Source organism: Myotis yumanensis, unplaced genomic scaffold, assembly GCF_028538775.1.
Source record: "Myotis yumanensis isolate MYYU_CA2020_CCGP unplaced genomic scaffold, mMyoYum1.0.hap1 SCAF_2, whole genome shotgun sequence".
Lineage (NCBI taxonomy): Eukaryota > Metazoa > Chordata > Mammalia > Chiroptera > Vespertilionidae > Myotis > Myotis yumanensis.
In genome coordinates, this window is record NW_027223753.1 from 205,420,915 (window position 1) to 205,439,112 (window position 18,198).

The window sequence follows — 18,198 nt, forward strand, 5'->3', positions numbered from 1 at the left end:
AGAGCTGCCTCTCAGGCCAGGCTCCTGGATTGGTGCTCAGCAGGCTTTTCCCTGGTACTCTTTTTCCGTCAATTCTCTACGATGACACATGTTTCCCGAGCTAACATCAGGCTCTGTGACAATCCTCCACGATTAAGCTTTCACTATGTGTCATTTACAAGGTTGACAACTCCAGGCATATTTTGTGGATCTTCCCTTCCATGCCTTATTAAAATAGTATCACTTTGGAATTGAAGAGAGCCAGAACAGATGATCTAAGTAACATTCCAGTATTCATAATACAAAGTGAAGAATCTAAGGAAGGAGGAAAAGATTTTGGTAAATAGAGTAGCAGATTTACAATTTCTGAAACAGCACACAAAAGAGCGAATGGGGGAAATGTTATAAAGTATGGCGTTTTCTGACTGACGCCTGCCCTGTGCTTGTATTGTGCCGGGATCCGATCCATCCTTGCTGTTTCAAGGGACCTGGCATATATAGCATATTGTTCTTAATATGTTTGCTCTCCTTAGTGCCATGTGTTTTAACCAAGGTCACCTCTCCGAGAAAGATTGTTTCCCCAGGTGGGGATTTTTCCCTGAGGTTAGGGAGGGGATACAACCCCTTAATTAAGTGCCAGGCGGGTAGTTAAGCTACATAATCTTTACTCCCTGGAATGGAGATAAGAAAAGCCCTAACCTTTGTAATAGAAATTGACAGGATTAAAATCGGCTGGTATAAATACAGATGTAACAAGACAATAATCGTCAGATCCTAACCAGAACCTAGCCAGAGAACATGGCAAAAGATCCTGGACAGAACCTGGCTACAGAACTTCACTGGAGAACCTAGACAGAACATGGCAAAAGAACCTGGATAGAACCTGGCTAAAGGACCTGGTGACTGAACCTGGCTGGAGAACCTGGAGAACCTAGCTGGAGAACCTAGCGAGAGAACATGGCACCAGAACTTGGTTGGAGATCCTGACCAGAACTTGGTTGGAGTTCCTAACCAGAACTTCGCTGGAGATCCTGACCAGAACTTCGCTGGAGATCCTGGAGGGAGAACCTCGCTATGCTGATGAACTGAAACCAGTTTCCATGTCATTCATTCTTCGCCGACTCTGTCCACACCTTTGGGGATCCCTGGACCCGTTGGGGTTGGACCCCAACAGTATTGTTTAGTCCTTTTAGAGAAACAGTTAATCAATGTTAATGAGCAGTTTATGCCAATCTCTTTTCATAGCTAATAATAAGCCTTAACTTGGATAAATAAAATATAGCCATCAACTCTGTCACACCTAAACAAATTCTCTATATGGTTGAACTTCAAGCTTAATAATGCTTCACTGTAATATTTTACATAATCTCAGCTTTGGAAATCAGCACCACTCGGAAGTCACATGGCTAATTTACCAGGATATACTGATTTTCACCGAGGATTGCCATTCTTAGTTCAAGACCAATGTAAACACAATTTAGGTATCTAATCATGAGTTTGAAAACTTCTGAAGAATTACATGGGGAGATAAGGAAAATGCAGATTTCTGTAGGTCTGAGATGGGGGCTGGGACTCTGTATTTTAAGATAAGAATCCCTCCAAATTATTGGGCTTCACTTAGCCCTCAAAAAATAAACTATCAATGGCCCAGTCAGCGTGGTTCAACAGTTGAGCCTTGACCTCTGAACCAGGAGGTCATAGTTTGATTACCAATCGGGGCACATGCCAGGGTTGCAGGCTTGATCCCCAGTGTGGGGCGTGTAGGAGGCAGCCGATCAATGGTTCTCTCTCATCACTGATGTTTCTATCTCTCTCTCCCACTTCCTTCCCCTCTGAAATCAATAAAAATATACAAATATATACAAATGCATACACACACACACACTGTATATACTAGTACATACCGAATATATACACTGAGTGGCCAGATTACGATGACCACCCCATCAGTACTTCATTGACACTTCCAGAAATACTGAATATTGAAAACTTCCTAAGCAAATACTCTCAAGGTTTAATTATTATTATTTGCATAACTAATTCACTTCATTGTACTGCTTGGGTGGTCATAATAATCTGGCCACTCAGTGTATATTTAAAAGAAACAATCAATAGCTTTCAGAACCACTTCCACAGGGTGCGAATTTTTCCCTAGGAGAATTTCAGATGAGCTCTCAGGTACCTTTCATGTCCTAGGACTTACAGCAACCAAACCAAAGACATCAGCAAATGACAGAAACTCTTCTCAGACTATTGGCTGATGACACAAAGGTGCAGAAATCACACAGGTCAGTGAAGAAGGCTCAAGGTATGATTGGAGATCATCAGCTCATCACACAGCCTCCCCTACTAATGGGTTCCAAGGACCTAAAGCCCAGATTAACAAGGCCTTATATAAAACTAAAATATCAGACTCAGCTCTTCACAGAGGGCTCTCTACTTTTTTTTCTTTTTCTTTTTTTTTTAAGCGAAAGCATTATTTTTTTACACTCAAGTATTTGAAGACCTGCTTCGATTTCTGAAGGGGTTTGAACCCCTTGGGCATTGACGATGTTTGCTGTGCATTCACAATCTCCAATTTTGATCAAGCCACATAATCACCCAGAATCCTTAATCTGAAAACTGAGGTCTGATTCCACCTGCCTGTCCCTGAGGAGATGTTGGCAGCAGCCGAGTGGACACAGGTCCATCCTGAATGAGGGGCAGGACCCATCTCTTCATTTCAAATCAAAGAGACTGAGGGAGCAAAGCCTCTCATAGTTTCATACAATACTTGACTGACATATGGATTCCACACTAACAGATAGGCTCCTTGGCTCTTTTTAGGAAGGATGACGGTGCTAGTACATCTACAGACGGTCACGCCTTAATTCCTCTTCTTATACCTGAAGCAGGTACGTTAGGTATAAGAAGACTTCTCCCATAAGATGGGGAAAAAAAGCACTCAGTGTTGAGATTTCTGCCAAGAGGAAGGTGAGGGAAATGAAGGAGACTTAGCCTGTGAACTGTAAATACATTCTGGTAGGGCCAATGTACCTAAAAAGATACTTCCCATAGCCCCTATCTTTTCCTATTCCTACTTGCCTTGAAGTAATTTTTTGTTGTTGTTTATGTCCCTCTTAATAACCAACATTGTCAAGAGCAATTTGGAAATTGTTCAAGTCTGATTCTTAGAAGAAAATTGAGGGGTTATTTATCTTAAGGTTACTGTCCTCAAAACACTTCAATTTGGTTGGTTTGCTACAAGTAGTCATTCTCAGTATTAAAATAAAATTGCTAAGAACTTCCAGAGCTCTTTTTGACTGACATTAAGTACCCTAATAAATAGGAGGGGAGGACAGCAACAGTGTATTAGGAAGGCTCTTTCCTTTTTACCAGAATTCCAGAGAAACTGAGCACTCTTGGGCAGGGGGGGAGAAGGGGGGCGGTGACAGGAGAGGTTAAAGTCTTGCAAGAAGAAAACAGATGACCTAGCATTTCCACAGATTATACTTAGACTGGAGGCTTAGACCATTTCTACCTGTTTCCTGAAATGTTGCATTTAATTTCCCTATAAATTTAGGGGCACTGAACCCCAAATTGAGAGAAATATAAACAGGAGGCTGAGAAAGGGAAGTGGAGTCTATTATACATCTTTTGTCTTTTCTTTGTTATTTCAAAGGTAGTAATGCTTATCCAAAAAATATTGATATTCAGGGTATCAAGTGACAAGTAGAAGTACCTCTTTCCACACATGTTCAGTATATCCATAGAAATATGGTGCTAAATTAGAAAAGACCACATTTTAATTTATTAGGTAGAGTCAAATAGTCCCATAAAAAGGTTGTACCATATACTGATCAGGAGCTTATGAAAGTTCCTTTACACTTACTCTTCTCATGACAGAGTATGACGCATTTTTAAAAGTTACCTTGACAATTTAAAAAATTAATGCTTATGCTTTGATTTGTATTTTTAATGATAAGAACTTGTTCATTTTTTTATCCATGACTGCTCAAAAATTATGTTTCTTTTTCAGCGAATAGGAGGTGTATTTTGTTTTTGTTTGTTAATCCTCAACCAAGGATATTTTTTACTTTTATGATTTATTTTCTTGTTGATGCCCTTTCTCGACTAACAATCATACATAAAGATGCTTAAAATGCTAAGTAGCATTTTTCCATTGCTTTTTAAAGAGAGTAGGAGAGGGAGAGACAGAGAGAGAAACATCGATGTTAGAGAGATACATCAATTGGTTGCCTCCTGCACATGCCCCACCTGGGGTCGGGGATTGAGCCTGCATCCGAGGAACATGCCCTTGACCGAAATCAACCCCTTGACCCTTCAGTCCATGGGCTGATACTCTAATCACTGAGCCAAAGCAATGGAGCTGTTGTATTTTATAATCAAATACAACCATTCATTTAGGTTTTCACCTCAAACATTGTTTGCATTATGCAGTTTTTATCATGTGGCTCCAGAACACAACTGTAGAGGGGCGTTCAAGTCCATCTACATAGATAATACTTTTCTTACAGTGTATGTCACATCAATGAGGGCTTGCTTGGCAACGTTCCTTTAATATACTGACTCTCATTTGAGAGTAAACCCATTTTTATTCTTTCAAGGCTCAGTAATCATCAACAAAATGAAGACAGGTTTTTGCAAAAGAAAACTAATTTAGCATGTTAAACGGCAATCTCTCTCTCAACCCTCCCACACACCCTGCCCCAAGTCTGGAATGTGAAATTTGGTTTGCTTCTAGAGTTTCCTAACTAAAAACAGTATGAAATGCTAATAAGTATAACACATTAATATGATATGTTCCCTTTGGCACCCCCAGCTCATACCCCAGGAAGTTCCTTCATAACTTGGCGAAGCCTCAGAAGCTGTAGGCTCAGAGCTTCGCTTCCCTATTACAGCCTCTGCAAGAGAAGAAATGAACAGTCTGCCAAGGCCGGGCTGGCTCAGGCTACGGCTTCTGAGAGGCATGAAACTTGCAGCTGCCCCTTCTTTTCGTAAGAGGACAATGTCTCTGGTCTCCACTGGCCTTAGGAGCAGCTTTATCAAGTTCAATGGCAAAGAGGAACCTGAACACATAGATCCTCTATTTGCTGGCAAGGGCTGGACAGGTTGATCTAAATGCCACCCAAAGCAAAAGTAAAGAGGCATGCACAAGACAATACGAGGAGTCATTACTTGCTGTTTCAAAGAAATACATAAGATTTAACCCTCCCTTTCATGAGCACATGTAAATGAATATTTATAAAAAGCCCTGACCGGTTTGGCTCAGTGGATAGAGCGTCAGCCTGCGGACTGAAGGGTCCCAGGTTCAATTCCAGCCAAGGGCATATACCTCGGTTGCGGGCACATCCCCAATAGGGGCTGTGCAGGAGGCAGCTGATCGATGTTTCTCTCTCATCAATGTTTCTAACTCTCTATCCCTTTCCCTTCCTCTCTGTAAAAAATCAATAAAATATATTTAAAAAAAAAACAACAAAAACTAAGCACACTAAATAAGCTACTTGAAATCCCGTCTTAGGTCAACGGATCTGTCAATAGGCAGTCGAATAAAGTAACAACCTGGTCTCGGTCCTTTGACCATCCGTCTCTCGCTCCAAGTCCAAAAGGCTCTTCTGAATAGTGTTTTGATTTATACTGAGTCAACATTCCTTTGGACATGCCTCATAATCTGGAGCAGGTTAACAGAATGATCACCTATTGAAGATGAGATATTATACCCCACTGTCTATGACTTACTGTCTAAAGTAGCCCACAGTGTATATGACAGAAGACCTGTTAACAAAGAGAAATGGGACTTACTTGGGGAATACCTTGTAATATTTATTTGAGTTGAACAGCAAGATGCAAATTAGCATTCCTTCCAAACTGTCTCACCTGGGAACATATTCCTCTCATTCCCAGTTAGTCTTTGTGGAAATATATTTCCAAATTAGTTGCAAATAGAATGTCTCTATACTCAGGGTGGCAAACATCACTATAACTTTTATTCTCCTCTTTTTAAATATGGACCTTGCAGGCAGCTGCTTGTGAAAAACAAAATAACCAACCCTTGTTCCAGTCTAAAATCATTGGTTGTTCCCAAGACTCCACGAATATAAAACCAGGACACATCTGCTGTCGGGTTCCACGCCAGGAAGCGGTCTAGCAGCCACCACTGTGGTCTGACCTCACTCCCCAATCATTTTAGTTAGGGTTCCTTTTTGGATGTTTATTCAAATTATAGGGCCATACGTCAAAGCTGGTGAGTTAATAAAAAGAACCCCAGAACCGCACTGACTCATCATAGAAACCAGCAGAGCTGGTGTGGGAGGCACTGCCTCAGGCTTCACCCACTCGGTGCAAATGCCCACACACACACACAAATAAGAGAATGGCATGAAAACAGATTAAACTACTGTGCCGCAGTCATGATTCAAAGGAAAGCTCACAAAGACATTTGCTTGAGTTTCGTCAAAAGATACATGTACCCCGATGTTCATTGCAGCAATATTAACAATAGCCATGATATAAAAACAACTAAATGTCCATTGATGGATGAATGGATAAAGATGTAATACACACACACACACACACACACACACACACACACACATTCAATGGAATACTACTCAGCCATAAAAAAATAAAATCTTGCCATCTGTGACAACACTGATAGACTCTCAGGGCATTATGTGAAATAAAATATATCTAATAGAGAAAGACAAATACCGTATGATCTCACTTATATATCAAATCTAAAAAACAAAGCAAACAAAACCAAAGTTCATAGAACAGATTGGCGGTTGCCAGATGAGGAGGGTAGATGAAATGAGTGAAGGGGGCCAAAAGGTACAAACTTTCAGCTATAAAATATGCCACGGCACGTAATGTACAGCAGGTGACTAGAGTTAATGGTACTATATTACATATTTGAAAGTTGCTAAGAGAGTAGATCTTCAAAGTCCTCATAATAAGAAAAAAATAAATTTGTAACTATGTACAGTGATGCATGTTAACTAGACTTATTGTGATGATCATTTCACAATGTACATAAATATGGAATCATTATGTAAAGCTAATATAGTGTTATATATCAATTATACCTTAATTAAAAAAGATAAATAGATTGTCAAGGGCGGGGGGGGGGGGGGAAGGACACATATGTAATACCCTTTGTAATACTTTTAGCAAAAAAAAATAATAATAATAAAAAAATAAAAAAACCCCCCAAAAATAAAAAAGATAAATAAAAGATAAAATGAGTGGTTTTATTTTGGAAGAGCTAACTGTCTTGCTAAGAGGGGTACAGAGATAGGCATAGAGGTAGGCAAACAAACATTGGCCATATTTGTAATTCAGGTAACAATATTGGGGAAAATATAAAAAGAAGCATTGAAACTATTGTAAAACCAAAGAAGAAACACATCTTTGGTAATTTACGATATAAATGTTCTTGTTTCCAACTACTTAAATCAGCTATAAACTATAAAATCTACATACACTTAAAAATAATTTCTTATGAAAAACAAAGAAAAAAAGCAAAATCCTGTATAATAAAAGGCTAATATTCAATTGTCCCTAGGGGTGGAGGTTTGACCAACCACGAGTTAGACATGTGCTGACCACCAAGGGGCGGCATGGAATGAAGGAAGGCTTCAGCCAGCAGCCGGGGAAGGGAGGCCCCGGGTGATAGCCGACAGCGGCTAGGGACCCTACCCATGCACGAATTTCGTGCACTGGGCCTCTAGTAAGTTAATCATTCTCTCTTTACTTTCATGATTTCTTTTCTTGTTGATGCCCTTTCTCAACTAACAATTATGCATAAGGATGCATAAAATTCTCAGTAGTAATGAATGCTCTTTTGTTGGTCTGGCTAGTGCTGTAAATATTCTATTTTAAACCTAGACTACTTTGAATTCATTAAATCCCCAAATCAATAGGTTTATTAGGAACAGAGAATGGAAACACTGTCCTTGAAATCGGCATGCTGTGTTTTCTCCCAAAGAGTAGAAAATTTGATCAAGTGGCCACAGTCAAATTGTAATAAGAAATTATAAGCATTCGTTCCTTAGCAGAAGTTTCTTGATCTCCTGCCATAGATCTCAATCCTACGCCATTCTGGATTTGTTATGCCCGAGATTCCTGCCAACATCTGGTTTATAATAACTCATGTTTTTTATTAATTTTGAATGCTAAAAGAAAAAAAGCACAGGGTAGGAGACAATTACGCCTTCCTGTCCCCTTTCCTTCCTCCTGCCTTTTTCATAAATTGGTCATTACAGCATTCTGTGAAAGAGCCAGCTCTAAATGGAGAGCTACAGTATTTTTAGCCTTGAGGTAGCTGCAAAATGAAGCACTTTGATAAATAACCTCAGTGCCAACAGTAAGAGAAAACGGAATCCTTTTAGCATAGATTTAAGGGAGACTGCAAAGGGCAAAAAGGCCCAATCATTTTGAAATAGCAATTTGACAAAGCAAAGGTTGAGTTGAAAAACAGGAGAAACAAGGGGATTCTGCCTTTTTGAAGGGTTCGAAGGTGATTAAAACAGAACACGGGCATTGGAGGGGAGGTATATTTTCTTTCAAATAATGATTCCATCATTTGCTGAATAAAAAATAAAGTTCCAAAGCGCCACTTTAAATAGTAAGGGGGGCTCTAGTCAGTTTGGCTCAGTGGATAGAGAGAGAGTTGACCTGAGACTGAAGGGTCCCGGGTTCGATTCCGGTCAGGGGCACGTACCTCTGTTGTAGGCTCCTCCCTGGCCCAGGCAACTGATTGGGGCGCATGCAGGAGGCAACCAATCGATGTGTCTCTCTCACATCGATGTTTCTCTCTCTCTGTCTCCTCCCTCCTACTCTCTCTAAAAAGCAATCGGAAAATACTACTGAGCATTTTAATGTATGATTGTTAGTCAAGGAAGGGCATCAACAAGAAAATAAATCATAAAAGGAAAGAGAGAACTGTTAACTTATTCTGCTTTTTTCTTTGTATTGAAGGATGCTTTTCAAACAATAAACCATATTGTACAGGTTTTATCTGCATTTTAGAATACTACAAAGAACTTCCAAACACCTCTCAGCTTAAACAATTAGCACCCATGATCAACCTTATTTCATGTATATTCCTACTTTGAAAGTGAGTTATTTTTAAACGTTCCTTCAGATGAAGAACAACTACAGGAAACAACTAAAAACTCAATTCAGAAAAGCCACTCTCCCCAGGGAGCTCTTGCTTCTTTAGCTTTGGTGTTAGGAGCTCAAATGGTGCACGTGTCCAATTAATGGAAGTTCATCATTGCCAGCTTCTCTTTCTATTGGAAACAACCATTTAAAAATAAGGCAAGAAAGATATTAAAAAAGATCATCTTTCAGGATTCAGTATCTAGTATATTTATAATGACAAAAATATTAGAAAATAACATGCTGCTAATCCAACTTAAGAGTTGAGCCTTTCTTTTTTTTCAGAAAAAAATTCCATGATTCTGATGATCTGCATATCCTCCCTGTCCCTGAGATTTGAAGTTTACTGTTGCCCTGTTCTTAGGCATTTTGTAACACTCAAGATATCTGAATCTCCATCTGTTCTGTGGAAGTATGACTTATTAGTGGCCACCGCTTTAGTACTATCTTGCTGAATAAAAAACTCCTGATAATTTAATTAAAAAGACTCAACCATAATTACTGGGTGAGAGTAAATTATCAGTGGTCATCAACTTTCTAGTCCTGTGCAATGGCTTATTCCTCTACAGTTTGGTACTACTGACAACACCTCAATTAAAGCCACGCGTACATGAAAATAGCTTGTTACGAGAGCTACAGGCAGAGATGCACGCATCTAGAAGATCTGAGCTTCAGTTCATTTAAGAATGTGATGATTTCTTTGATTTTTGTCTTTTCTGCAACTTATTGGAAGATTTTCTTTTTTTTTTTTTATTGCTTAAAGTATTACAAAGGGTATTACATATGTGTCCTTTTTTCCCCCCGCCTTTGACAATCCCCTGGGAAGATTTTCTTATACTTATTTAATATACAGTATTTTAAAGGCTCCTTATACACGTCTATCCTACAAATACATCTAACAAGAATATTCAGTTCTTCAAGAAATTTAATAGAGTGAAAATTGGAAATCCTGTCTTCTATCCATGGTGTAGACTATAAACTCTACTGACTCTCCTCCTAAGATCTTGCTCGACAGTGAATTCCCCCTTTTGAACAAAAGCAAAGATGATGTAGTTTCTTTTCAAAGCATGTAATCTGAAGTACACTTGATTCTGTTTGTTAACACACAGGACTAATCAGACCATCATCATCTGATCCACGCCAAACACTTGCCTGATGATAATACAAACAATATTTACAAGGAAGTACTAAATTAGAAAAGAAAGAGTAGAATAGCTTTGGCACAAAATGTAAAAAGGAAGCCAGGAAGTGCTTTGGACCACTGCAAGGAGGAATTCCTGTAATGGGTCTACCGATCTATAATATCCTGGCTGTTCTGATTTCAGATAACCTGCATCTATTTCCAACCCAATTAACAAAGGCAGGATTTATTACAGAGAGAGATATACTACATGCATATTGATTATTTGTGGACAGTTTATACACCAAATCTCCAGGGTGACATACATTTCTTTTATGTTGAAAGATTCACTAGCATAATTGCCATCCATGTACTTTTGTGAGGTAAAGTTAAATAGATATGGGCATTTGGGGCTTTGCGAAGAATTATGTTATGTGATGCTTTATTCCCTTTTCCAGGAAAAACAGGGAAGGGAGAACTTATACATGTCATTAGGAGAACTAGGGACATAAAAGGTAGTGGGAACACATGTCAGTCTCCTGGTTTTGATGATGTATTGCAGTCATGTAAGATGTTACTATTGGGGAAGTGGGTGATGTACACACTAGACTGCATTATTTTTCCAACTTTTTATGAATGTATGATTATTGCAAAATAAATGTTTAATAAAAGATTATGGGCACATCATTTAATTAAGTTTAAACAACAACGTGGTTCAGACAATAACTGTGGCTATTGCGGGGAGGGGAACAGGGGAAGGCTTCCAAGATGTGAGCTAATGAATCTAACAACAACCTCAAGGTCAGCAGTCACAGTTTTGTGCTTTTGCTGTGCTACTTATGATCAGTGTGACATAGGCTAGTAACTTTTTAAATTGTAAGTTTGAGCTCTTCACCTATAAAACGGGGATATAATGCGACACACAGGTTACAACAATAGAGCATTAAAAGATGAAGGGTTGTCTTCATTAAACTGTCAAGTACCAAAGCACCGTGAGAAGACAACTGCTGACAAGTAAAATCCGATAATAAATGGTTCGTTACTGCACAGATATATCCTAAGTCAAGTTATAAGTATCCATACGTTTGTGAGTATGGATAGTGAAGACCCCATGCAATTGCTAAGGGGAGAGCTAGTGCCAGCCCCCAAGAGTGTCACTTTCACTGTAAAAGGGAATCTGCTCTTTTTCCTTCCACACATGAGAACACTGGTGTTTGCTGATGCAGATGAACTCCTTCTCTGATGTTCTCCTGCAGGAGCAGAGTATGTTGATATGCACAGCATCAAAAGAACAGCTTACTTACCAACTTCATCCTGGATCTCCTCGGCCACAGCAGGAACGTTGTAGAGGAGGGAGAGAGACTGGTTCATGCGCTCATAAATCACACGGAGGTGGGTCATCACCTGCATCGAAGGAAGACAGTTCCAGGTAAGCCATCTCTGGTATAAGGAATAGCTATTTTCCTTACCAAGCACCATGGACAGATACAAACTTCAAAGTGAAACTGACAAAACACTGCTGAAACTTTTAACCTTAAAGGGCATCCTTCTGTTACTTCTTCTCCCATTTTTTGTTCTCTGACTTTAGAGCTGCTTTAAACTCCCTGTTATATTGTATGCTTGCAACCATAAAGTATAAAGTCAACTAAAAAGATCATTTCATCCAACTCTGATTTCTTACTACCGAGGCCCCTAAATAACCTCTGATGTCCTAGTTATATTTCTTTGCAAATCTGGAAATAGATGAGAACATATTTTAATTCTACTGGATATTTCATGCAACAAAATATAGATATATTTTAAATCCTTCTATTTAAAGAAATGTAGGAATTGTTTCCAGAGGTAGATGCCAGTTGGGAATGGAGGAATATAAAACATACTTATGACAGGACTTCTAGGCTCACATTATACCCAATCATTGTGAGTTTCTGATTACCTACCACAATGTAGTTGAACCGATTTCAGAGGTTTTGCTTTTATACCATTTGTGTTCTTCATTTTAGTCATGAGATTAAAATGGTTCCTTTAAGAATCAATAGCAGTAGACATTGAAAATTTTTATATTCCTTATTAGTAACCCAGAATTGGACAAACCACATGTTGCTCTAAGACAGTGGTCGGCAAACTGCGGCTCGAGAGCCACATGCAGCTCTTTGGCCCCTTGAGTGCGGCCATGAAGTTTCAATCGCACTGTACGTGCACGCCTGCACGTGGTATTTTGTGGAAGAGCCACACTCAAGGGGCCGCAGTTTGCCGACCGCTGCCCTAAGACAAGCCTTTAGAATTTACTAGCTATTAAAGAGCAGTTGCATAAGAGCCAGAGCTCCTCTGGGAATAGTGACAATCTGACTCAAAGACCAAGGACACCGGCTGGTCAAAGCTGCAGGTGATCACCACACTTTGTGCTCACCTGGGACCGGATCTGAGCAGCTTTCTTCGGGTCCACCATGCGCACATGTTCAAAATGCTTCAGGGTGTGCTGCCTGTCTTTCTGTTCAGCACGGACATACTTCTTTAGCATGTTGAACACATGACGAGGCTGTGGGCAAAAATAGAAAAATTCAACTTTGTGCAAAATACTGTTTCTTCCAATGGCTCTGGGTTAGAGGTCCCACTCATTCATCCCATGGTATGAAGGCATTGTGAGTCCTCTCTTTGCAATTTTCCTTTCCAAACATTAGTCCCATTCCTTTGTTCATGGGCAATTACTTAGTCGATTGGTCACTTTCCATTTCCAAAAGTCATTTAATATTTGATATATATGGTGACTGTCCTCCTTAACCAACATTTTCTTATTAAACAGCAGCATTCTGCTGTAGAAGGAGAGTTGATTTGGGAAGTTAGATTTAAGTTAGATCCTTCCCTTTTTCCACCCAAATATACATGGGCCTATGAGACCACATTTTTATAGGCACAGTCTTAATGGTTATCTCAGTAGTAATGTTCCCCACCATAAGTAGCATGTAAAACTATAATAATCAAAATGAGGAAAATAAGAGGCAACTTAACCACTACTCATTTGTAGGCCAAGAAATACCTGATAAGCTCTAGGAGACATTAGATTTTCCAATGCGAAACGGTAGTTATTTTATTTTGAAATTTAATTAAATTCTTCCTATGCCATTGGATTCTAATTCTTTCAGCAACAATTAAATTTCTTCTTAAGTGCTTCTATGATTTTCTAATCGGTTCCATTTTTATCCCAATCCTACTTGAAACATCATCCTCATAAAAGAAGGACAAAACTTCCTGTGTCTTCAACAATTCCACTGCTATATGCATTCTACTGTGTGGTTTTATAAAATGTTTTCCAAAGATACACATTTCTTCTTCATTAAAACAAAACTATGGAAGCTCATGTCAGGAATAGAATTTTGGCCAGTTGGGTAAACCCAATTATTTTTATTTTTTTAAAATATATTTTATTGATTTTTTACAGAGAGGAAGGGAGAGGAATAGTGAGAGAGAAACATTGATCAGCTGCCTCCTGCACACCCCAAACTGGGGATGTGCCTGCAACCAAGGTACATGCCCTTGACCGGAATCGAACCTTGGACCTTTCAGTCCGCAGGCCGACGCTCTATCCACTGAGCCAAACCAGTTAGGGCACCAATTATTATTAAGTTATGAGTCATGGGTACCTTGAAAAGCTGTTGGAAGGTACAGAATTTATTCCCACACAGGGCTTTTTTTTGGGGGGGGGGGGGAGGTGGGAAATAGCAATATCTTAGGGGATATGCCTCCCCTTCTCCTTTTGCTTGTTTAACTGGGGGCCACCTCCCTGACATCCCAGGTGTAAGTGGTGTTCTTCCTTTGTGCTCCTATAAAATGCTATGCAAATCCCCATGATTGCACTTAATAAAGTCTATTAAATTATTTATGTTTCTGACTATCCTCTTCAACTGTGAGATATTTAAGGAGCAGTTTTGGTCTGGCTCATAGGGGGTGCTCTGTACTTAGTAAGTTGCTTAACTTAAGAAAACAAGTAAGTAAATACAATAAGAAAATAAACCTGCACTCATCTGCCTTATTTTTATCCTAAAAAAAAAATGTGCTTCTCCATAATCTCAAAAAAGCTTGATGTATAGCTTTTGGCCACATGTCATTAGAATTCTCACTTGCACCGTGAAATCTGGTTGAATCTACAAACCAGAAAATGGTCCTTTCAATCTTAAAGGAAGAAGAAAAGTAGTGAGAGGTAACAACTGACAAAGTACATTGATAGTATATATATTTAAAAGATGAGAGGCTTACATACACTAATTTGAAAAAAGGCAATTTTTAAATGGTAAGCACTTAAAGGCTGACTACTGTTGAAACCAAGGCCTAAAAACTCCCTCTAGTTCTATTGCAATTATTCGTCCAAAGTTGGAGACAGACAGAGTTGCAACTCATTGTATTTATCTATGATGTCGCTGCTCCTCACTTACGCAACTGACTGCCTTAACCCTCTTTCTTAGTTGCTCTGTTTCATTTTCTTTCCCTTGAAAAGGCTTTACTGTTTGAAGAATTTTTTTAAAAGAGCTCATGTTAAAAATACTTCGATCAAACATAAGGATTATTTTACATCATAACTTCTTTTTTTGCAGGTGGTTACCATGAACGTTTCTGTAAGGCATTTTATTCTGAAAGAATGGTCATGACCAAGTGTGTGCGCCAGGATATAATGGCTCCAAATTGGCTGAGGCATTACTGTATTAAGTTAAATTTCAAATTAGGGAATAGGGAGACAATTTTTTAAACTAACATCTGGTCTCCCTGTGTCTTCTACTACCACCACAAACAGCACCCATGCCCAGGGGCTAATTATTAAGTTAAACTTCAACTTTTAAATGAATGAGTCTCAAAATGACGTAAATCTCAATTTGCTCATGTGTGCAATTAAGACAACGGACATTTTCCATATAGAGTATGTGAGTATTAAACATGTTCTGTGTTACTTACTGAGCATAATGCTTAATCCATAGCAGGTTCTCAAATCGCACTTATTTCTTCTACTCACTACTTGTCTCCAACCCCCTCATTTTTCTTTCAGCTAAACAATAATAGTTCAAAACTTATGAACTGCTAATAGGAATGAGACCATGTTTTAAGTGTTTTATGCTTAGAAACTCATCAAATCTTCAGATCAACAGTAGGACAGGGATAGCTGCTCACCCTGCTTCATGGATGAAGGCAGCAAGGCACTGAGGGCTCCATAGCGGGTTACACACTCAGTGGCAGAGCTAGTCAGTGGGGGAGCGAGAACAGGTAGCTACTCTCCCAATCACCAGTGATCACGCCTTTCAAGGAAACTCTAAGAGGGACCAAGCGAAAGACATTCTACAAAGTAACTTCCAGCTTTGAAAACGGAAATAACTGAATGGTTAGAGTCCATGCCTGGATTTCTAGTTCGTAGGAGCTCAGATAATATTCGGAGACACACTTATATCCCCCCCCTCCTTTATACCTTCTCTCTTAATTGTGCAGAAAAACACCCAGAGTTAGCTTGTTCAATCTCACAATGACTGTCCTTGATTTTTGACACTCCACTATGCGTTGGCTAATGCATCCGGGAGGAGAAAGAGCAAGATAGGAAGGTTAATCTGTTTCGGATTACTGGAAAATGATGAAAGGTATTCGTTCAAAGTTAGGCTTTTGTGACAGTCACAGATTCCAGTTCCAAATCCATCTTTATCTTTTATTCAGGCGGATAATTAAATGGCGAGCGTGCTCACACGTTTCAAATCGCTTATCTCATTTAATCCCGACACTTCTTACATGCTTTGGAAACATATTCCGAATGTGCCCCCCTCTAAGTCCCTTCAGCGTGACAGCGGACAGCGGCACATCCGGCTTTCCTACTCCCAGGCCTCCGTGTGGCTTCGCTCTCCCTCCCAGGGAACAAAGCTCCTGCAGAAACAATGAGGCCTCAGAGGAAGCAATGACCTCATCTGTTTATGTGAGCTCACATACACACTGTGTGTGCATCCACATCCACATGAGCCTTTTCTTCCTCGTGCCTGCGCCTCGGGCCATGAGATAATTCAGGAAGGCATTACCATGTCCCCCGAGAAATGAATTACAGGGCTCTCTGCTTGGTTGATTTAATCAAGCAAACACATTTCTAAGAATTATGCTTAGAGATGAAAAACAGAAGAAGCAGATTAGCTCTTATGTTGGAGTGGGCAGAAAAATCACACCACATAAAATGTCGGTTATGTCCACACCTCAGGAAAAAAATGCAATTTTTAGTTAAGGAAAACAGATAACATTTCCCTACTCTTTAATGTTTTCATTTTCTCTAGATTACAAAAACAGAAAGAGCTCTACCTTTGGTCTTTGATTTGTGCACATTTCACTTAAAAAAAGAAATAATTGCCTTTACAACTTTTAGCCAGAATACAGATTCCCAAGGCTTAAAACTAGCTGTCTCTAGAGCTGTATCACATATTGCAGAATAACAGAAAATCCCGTTTGTTTAGGGCATTTTATTTTACTATTTTAGGACAAAGACAAATTTCTTAACATTTTAATTAAAAACACAGAAACACTCAGAAATGATCTGGAGGGGGGTGGGGGGGGGGAACCTGGTATCTTTATAGAAATATATTCTCTTAAAGTAACTTAGGTATTAGTATTGTCACAATACTTACATTTAAGACAGGGTTATTCATAGGATTAGAAAAACAAGCATTAAGAATTTAGTAGCTATTAATAGTAATTGAGTTTAAGAAACATATTTTTAACCTCTATGTGTAGAATTTCAATCATTCTCAAATCATGAAATCTATAATTAGTAATATTTTTTCCACTAAATTTTCCTTATTTCACACTTAAACATTCTATGTATTAACACTAAAATCTGGTTTTATTGGCATTAAATGGCTAATATTATTATTAAAATTCATAGCAAAAAAACAGATAAAAGGAAAATCTGCCTTAGGGGACTCATTACATCCAATCATATTTACTGTCACTAGTGTTTCTGAACGATGTTTATACATAATTACCAAGTATCTATTCGCATCTGATGTGACACTTTGCAGTTTGTACTAAATTTCCTTCACAATCACACTGCCTTTGAAAAATCCACCAGGAAGGAATTTCTTAGAGGACTAAGAGTAGGCGATACTAAAATGGGTTAGAGTTAACCTGAAAATAGACTTAACATGAAGATTTACATTTTGGCACATGGACCATTTTCCTATTTTGGAAAAATGATATAACCTATCTCTGGCTGCTGGTACAGTTCCTGGCACAGTATTTCCCCAGAAAAGACTTAACAGCCTCCGTAGCACTTCACACTCGTGTCAACAGGAAGATGCATTTCACTAATTTCAATGTCAATAGCTCATCTCCTTATAGCTTGCGTTTTGCTATCAGGTTCATGTAGGTGATTTTGAAGGAAATTTCATGGCCTTTCCCTATGAGAGATCAATTTCTTTAAAAAAAAAATATTTTCCCCACTTTTCAGATGTACTGCCTTTTTCACTTAGTTCTCTAATGCAATTTCATGAATCTGTTCTCCCTGGACTTGGCATTAAGCATGCACATTTGACCGACCCAAAGCCAATCACGACGGAATGTGTAGACTTTCATTCCGCGGTTCACGTGGGCGGGATATCAGAAGAGGACTATTCAGCTCCATTGCCCCCCTCTGTGGCTTCATGCTTGATCCAGGAATCTGGCATCTTATCAGAAGAAACTTGTGCCTTAAGCCACTTCTGAATGGGAAGACATGATCTGTCAAGAGCCTTTAAAAGCCCTGGGTGCAATCCTGCCATGGAGGAAGTCCATGAGTCACTGTGTGGGGAGCACCCTAGCCATTCCATGTCACAAGGGAGTTAATCAGAAAGCCCTCTCCTGAGGCACTGAATTGCACCCTAGAGGTTCCCAACCCTGGGACGGGGGAGTGAATCACCTGCCACGAAAAAGCAATTCTCTCCTGTTTTCAA

At 39.3% G+C, this 18,198-nt stretch overlaps 1 protein-coding gene across 7 annotated transcripts in view; it reads right to left on the bottom strand.

The window, feature by feature from the left end:
• APP (amyloid beta precursor protein) overlaps positions 1-18,198 on the bottom strand; it is a 216,281-nt gene that overhangs the window by 41,782 nt on the left and 156,301 nt on the right. For all 7 annotated transcript variants that reach the window (XM_070407007.1, XM_070407006.1, XM_070407005.1 and 4 more), the window contains 2 exons: positions 12,672-12,800; positions 11,566-11,665 (listed from right to left, as the gene is read on the bottom strand). In XM_070407007.1, the coding sequence (XP_070263108.1) occupies positions 11,566-11,665; positions 12,672-12,800 (229 nt within the window). The remainder of the gene's footprint in view (positions 1-11,565; positions 11,666-12,671; positions 12,801-18,198) is intronic.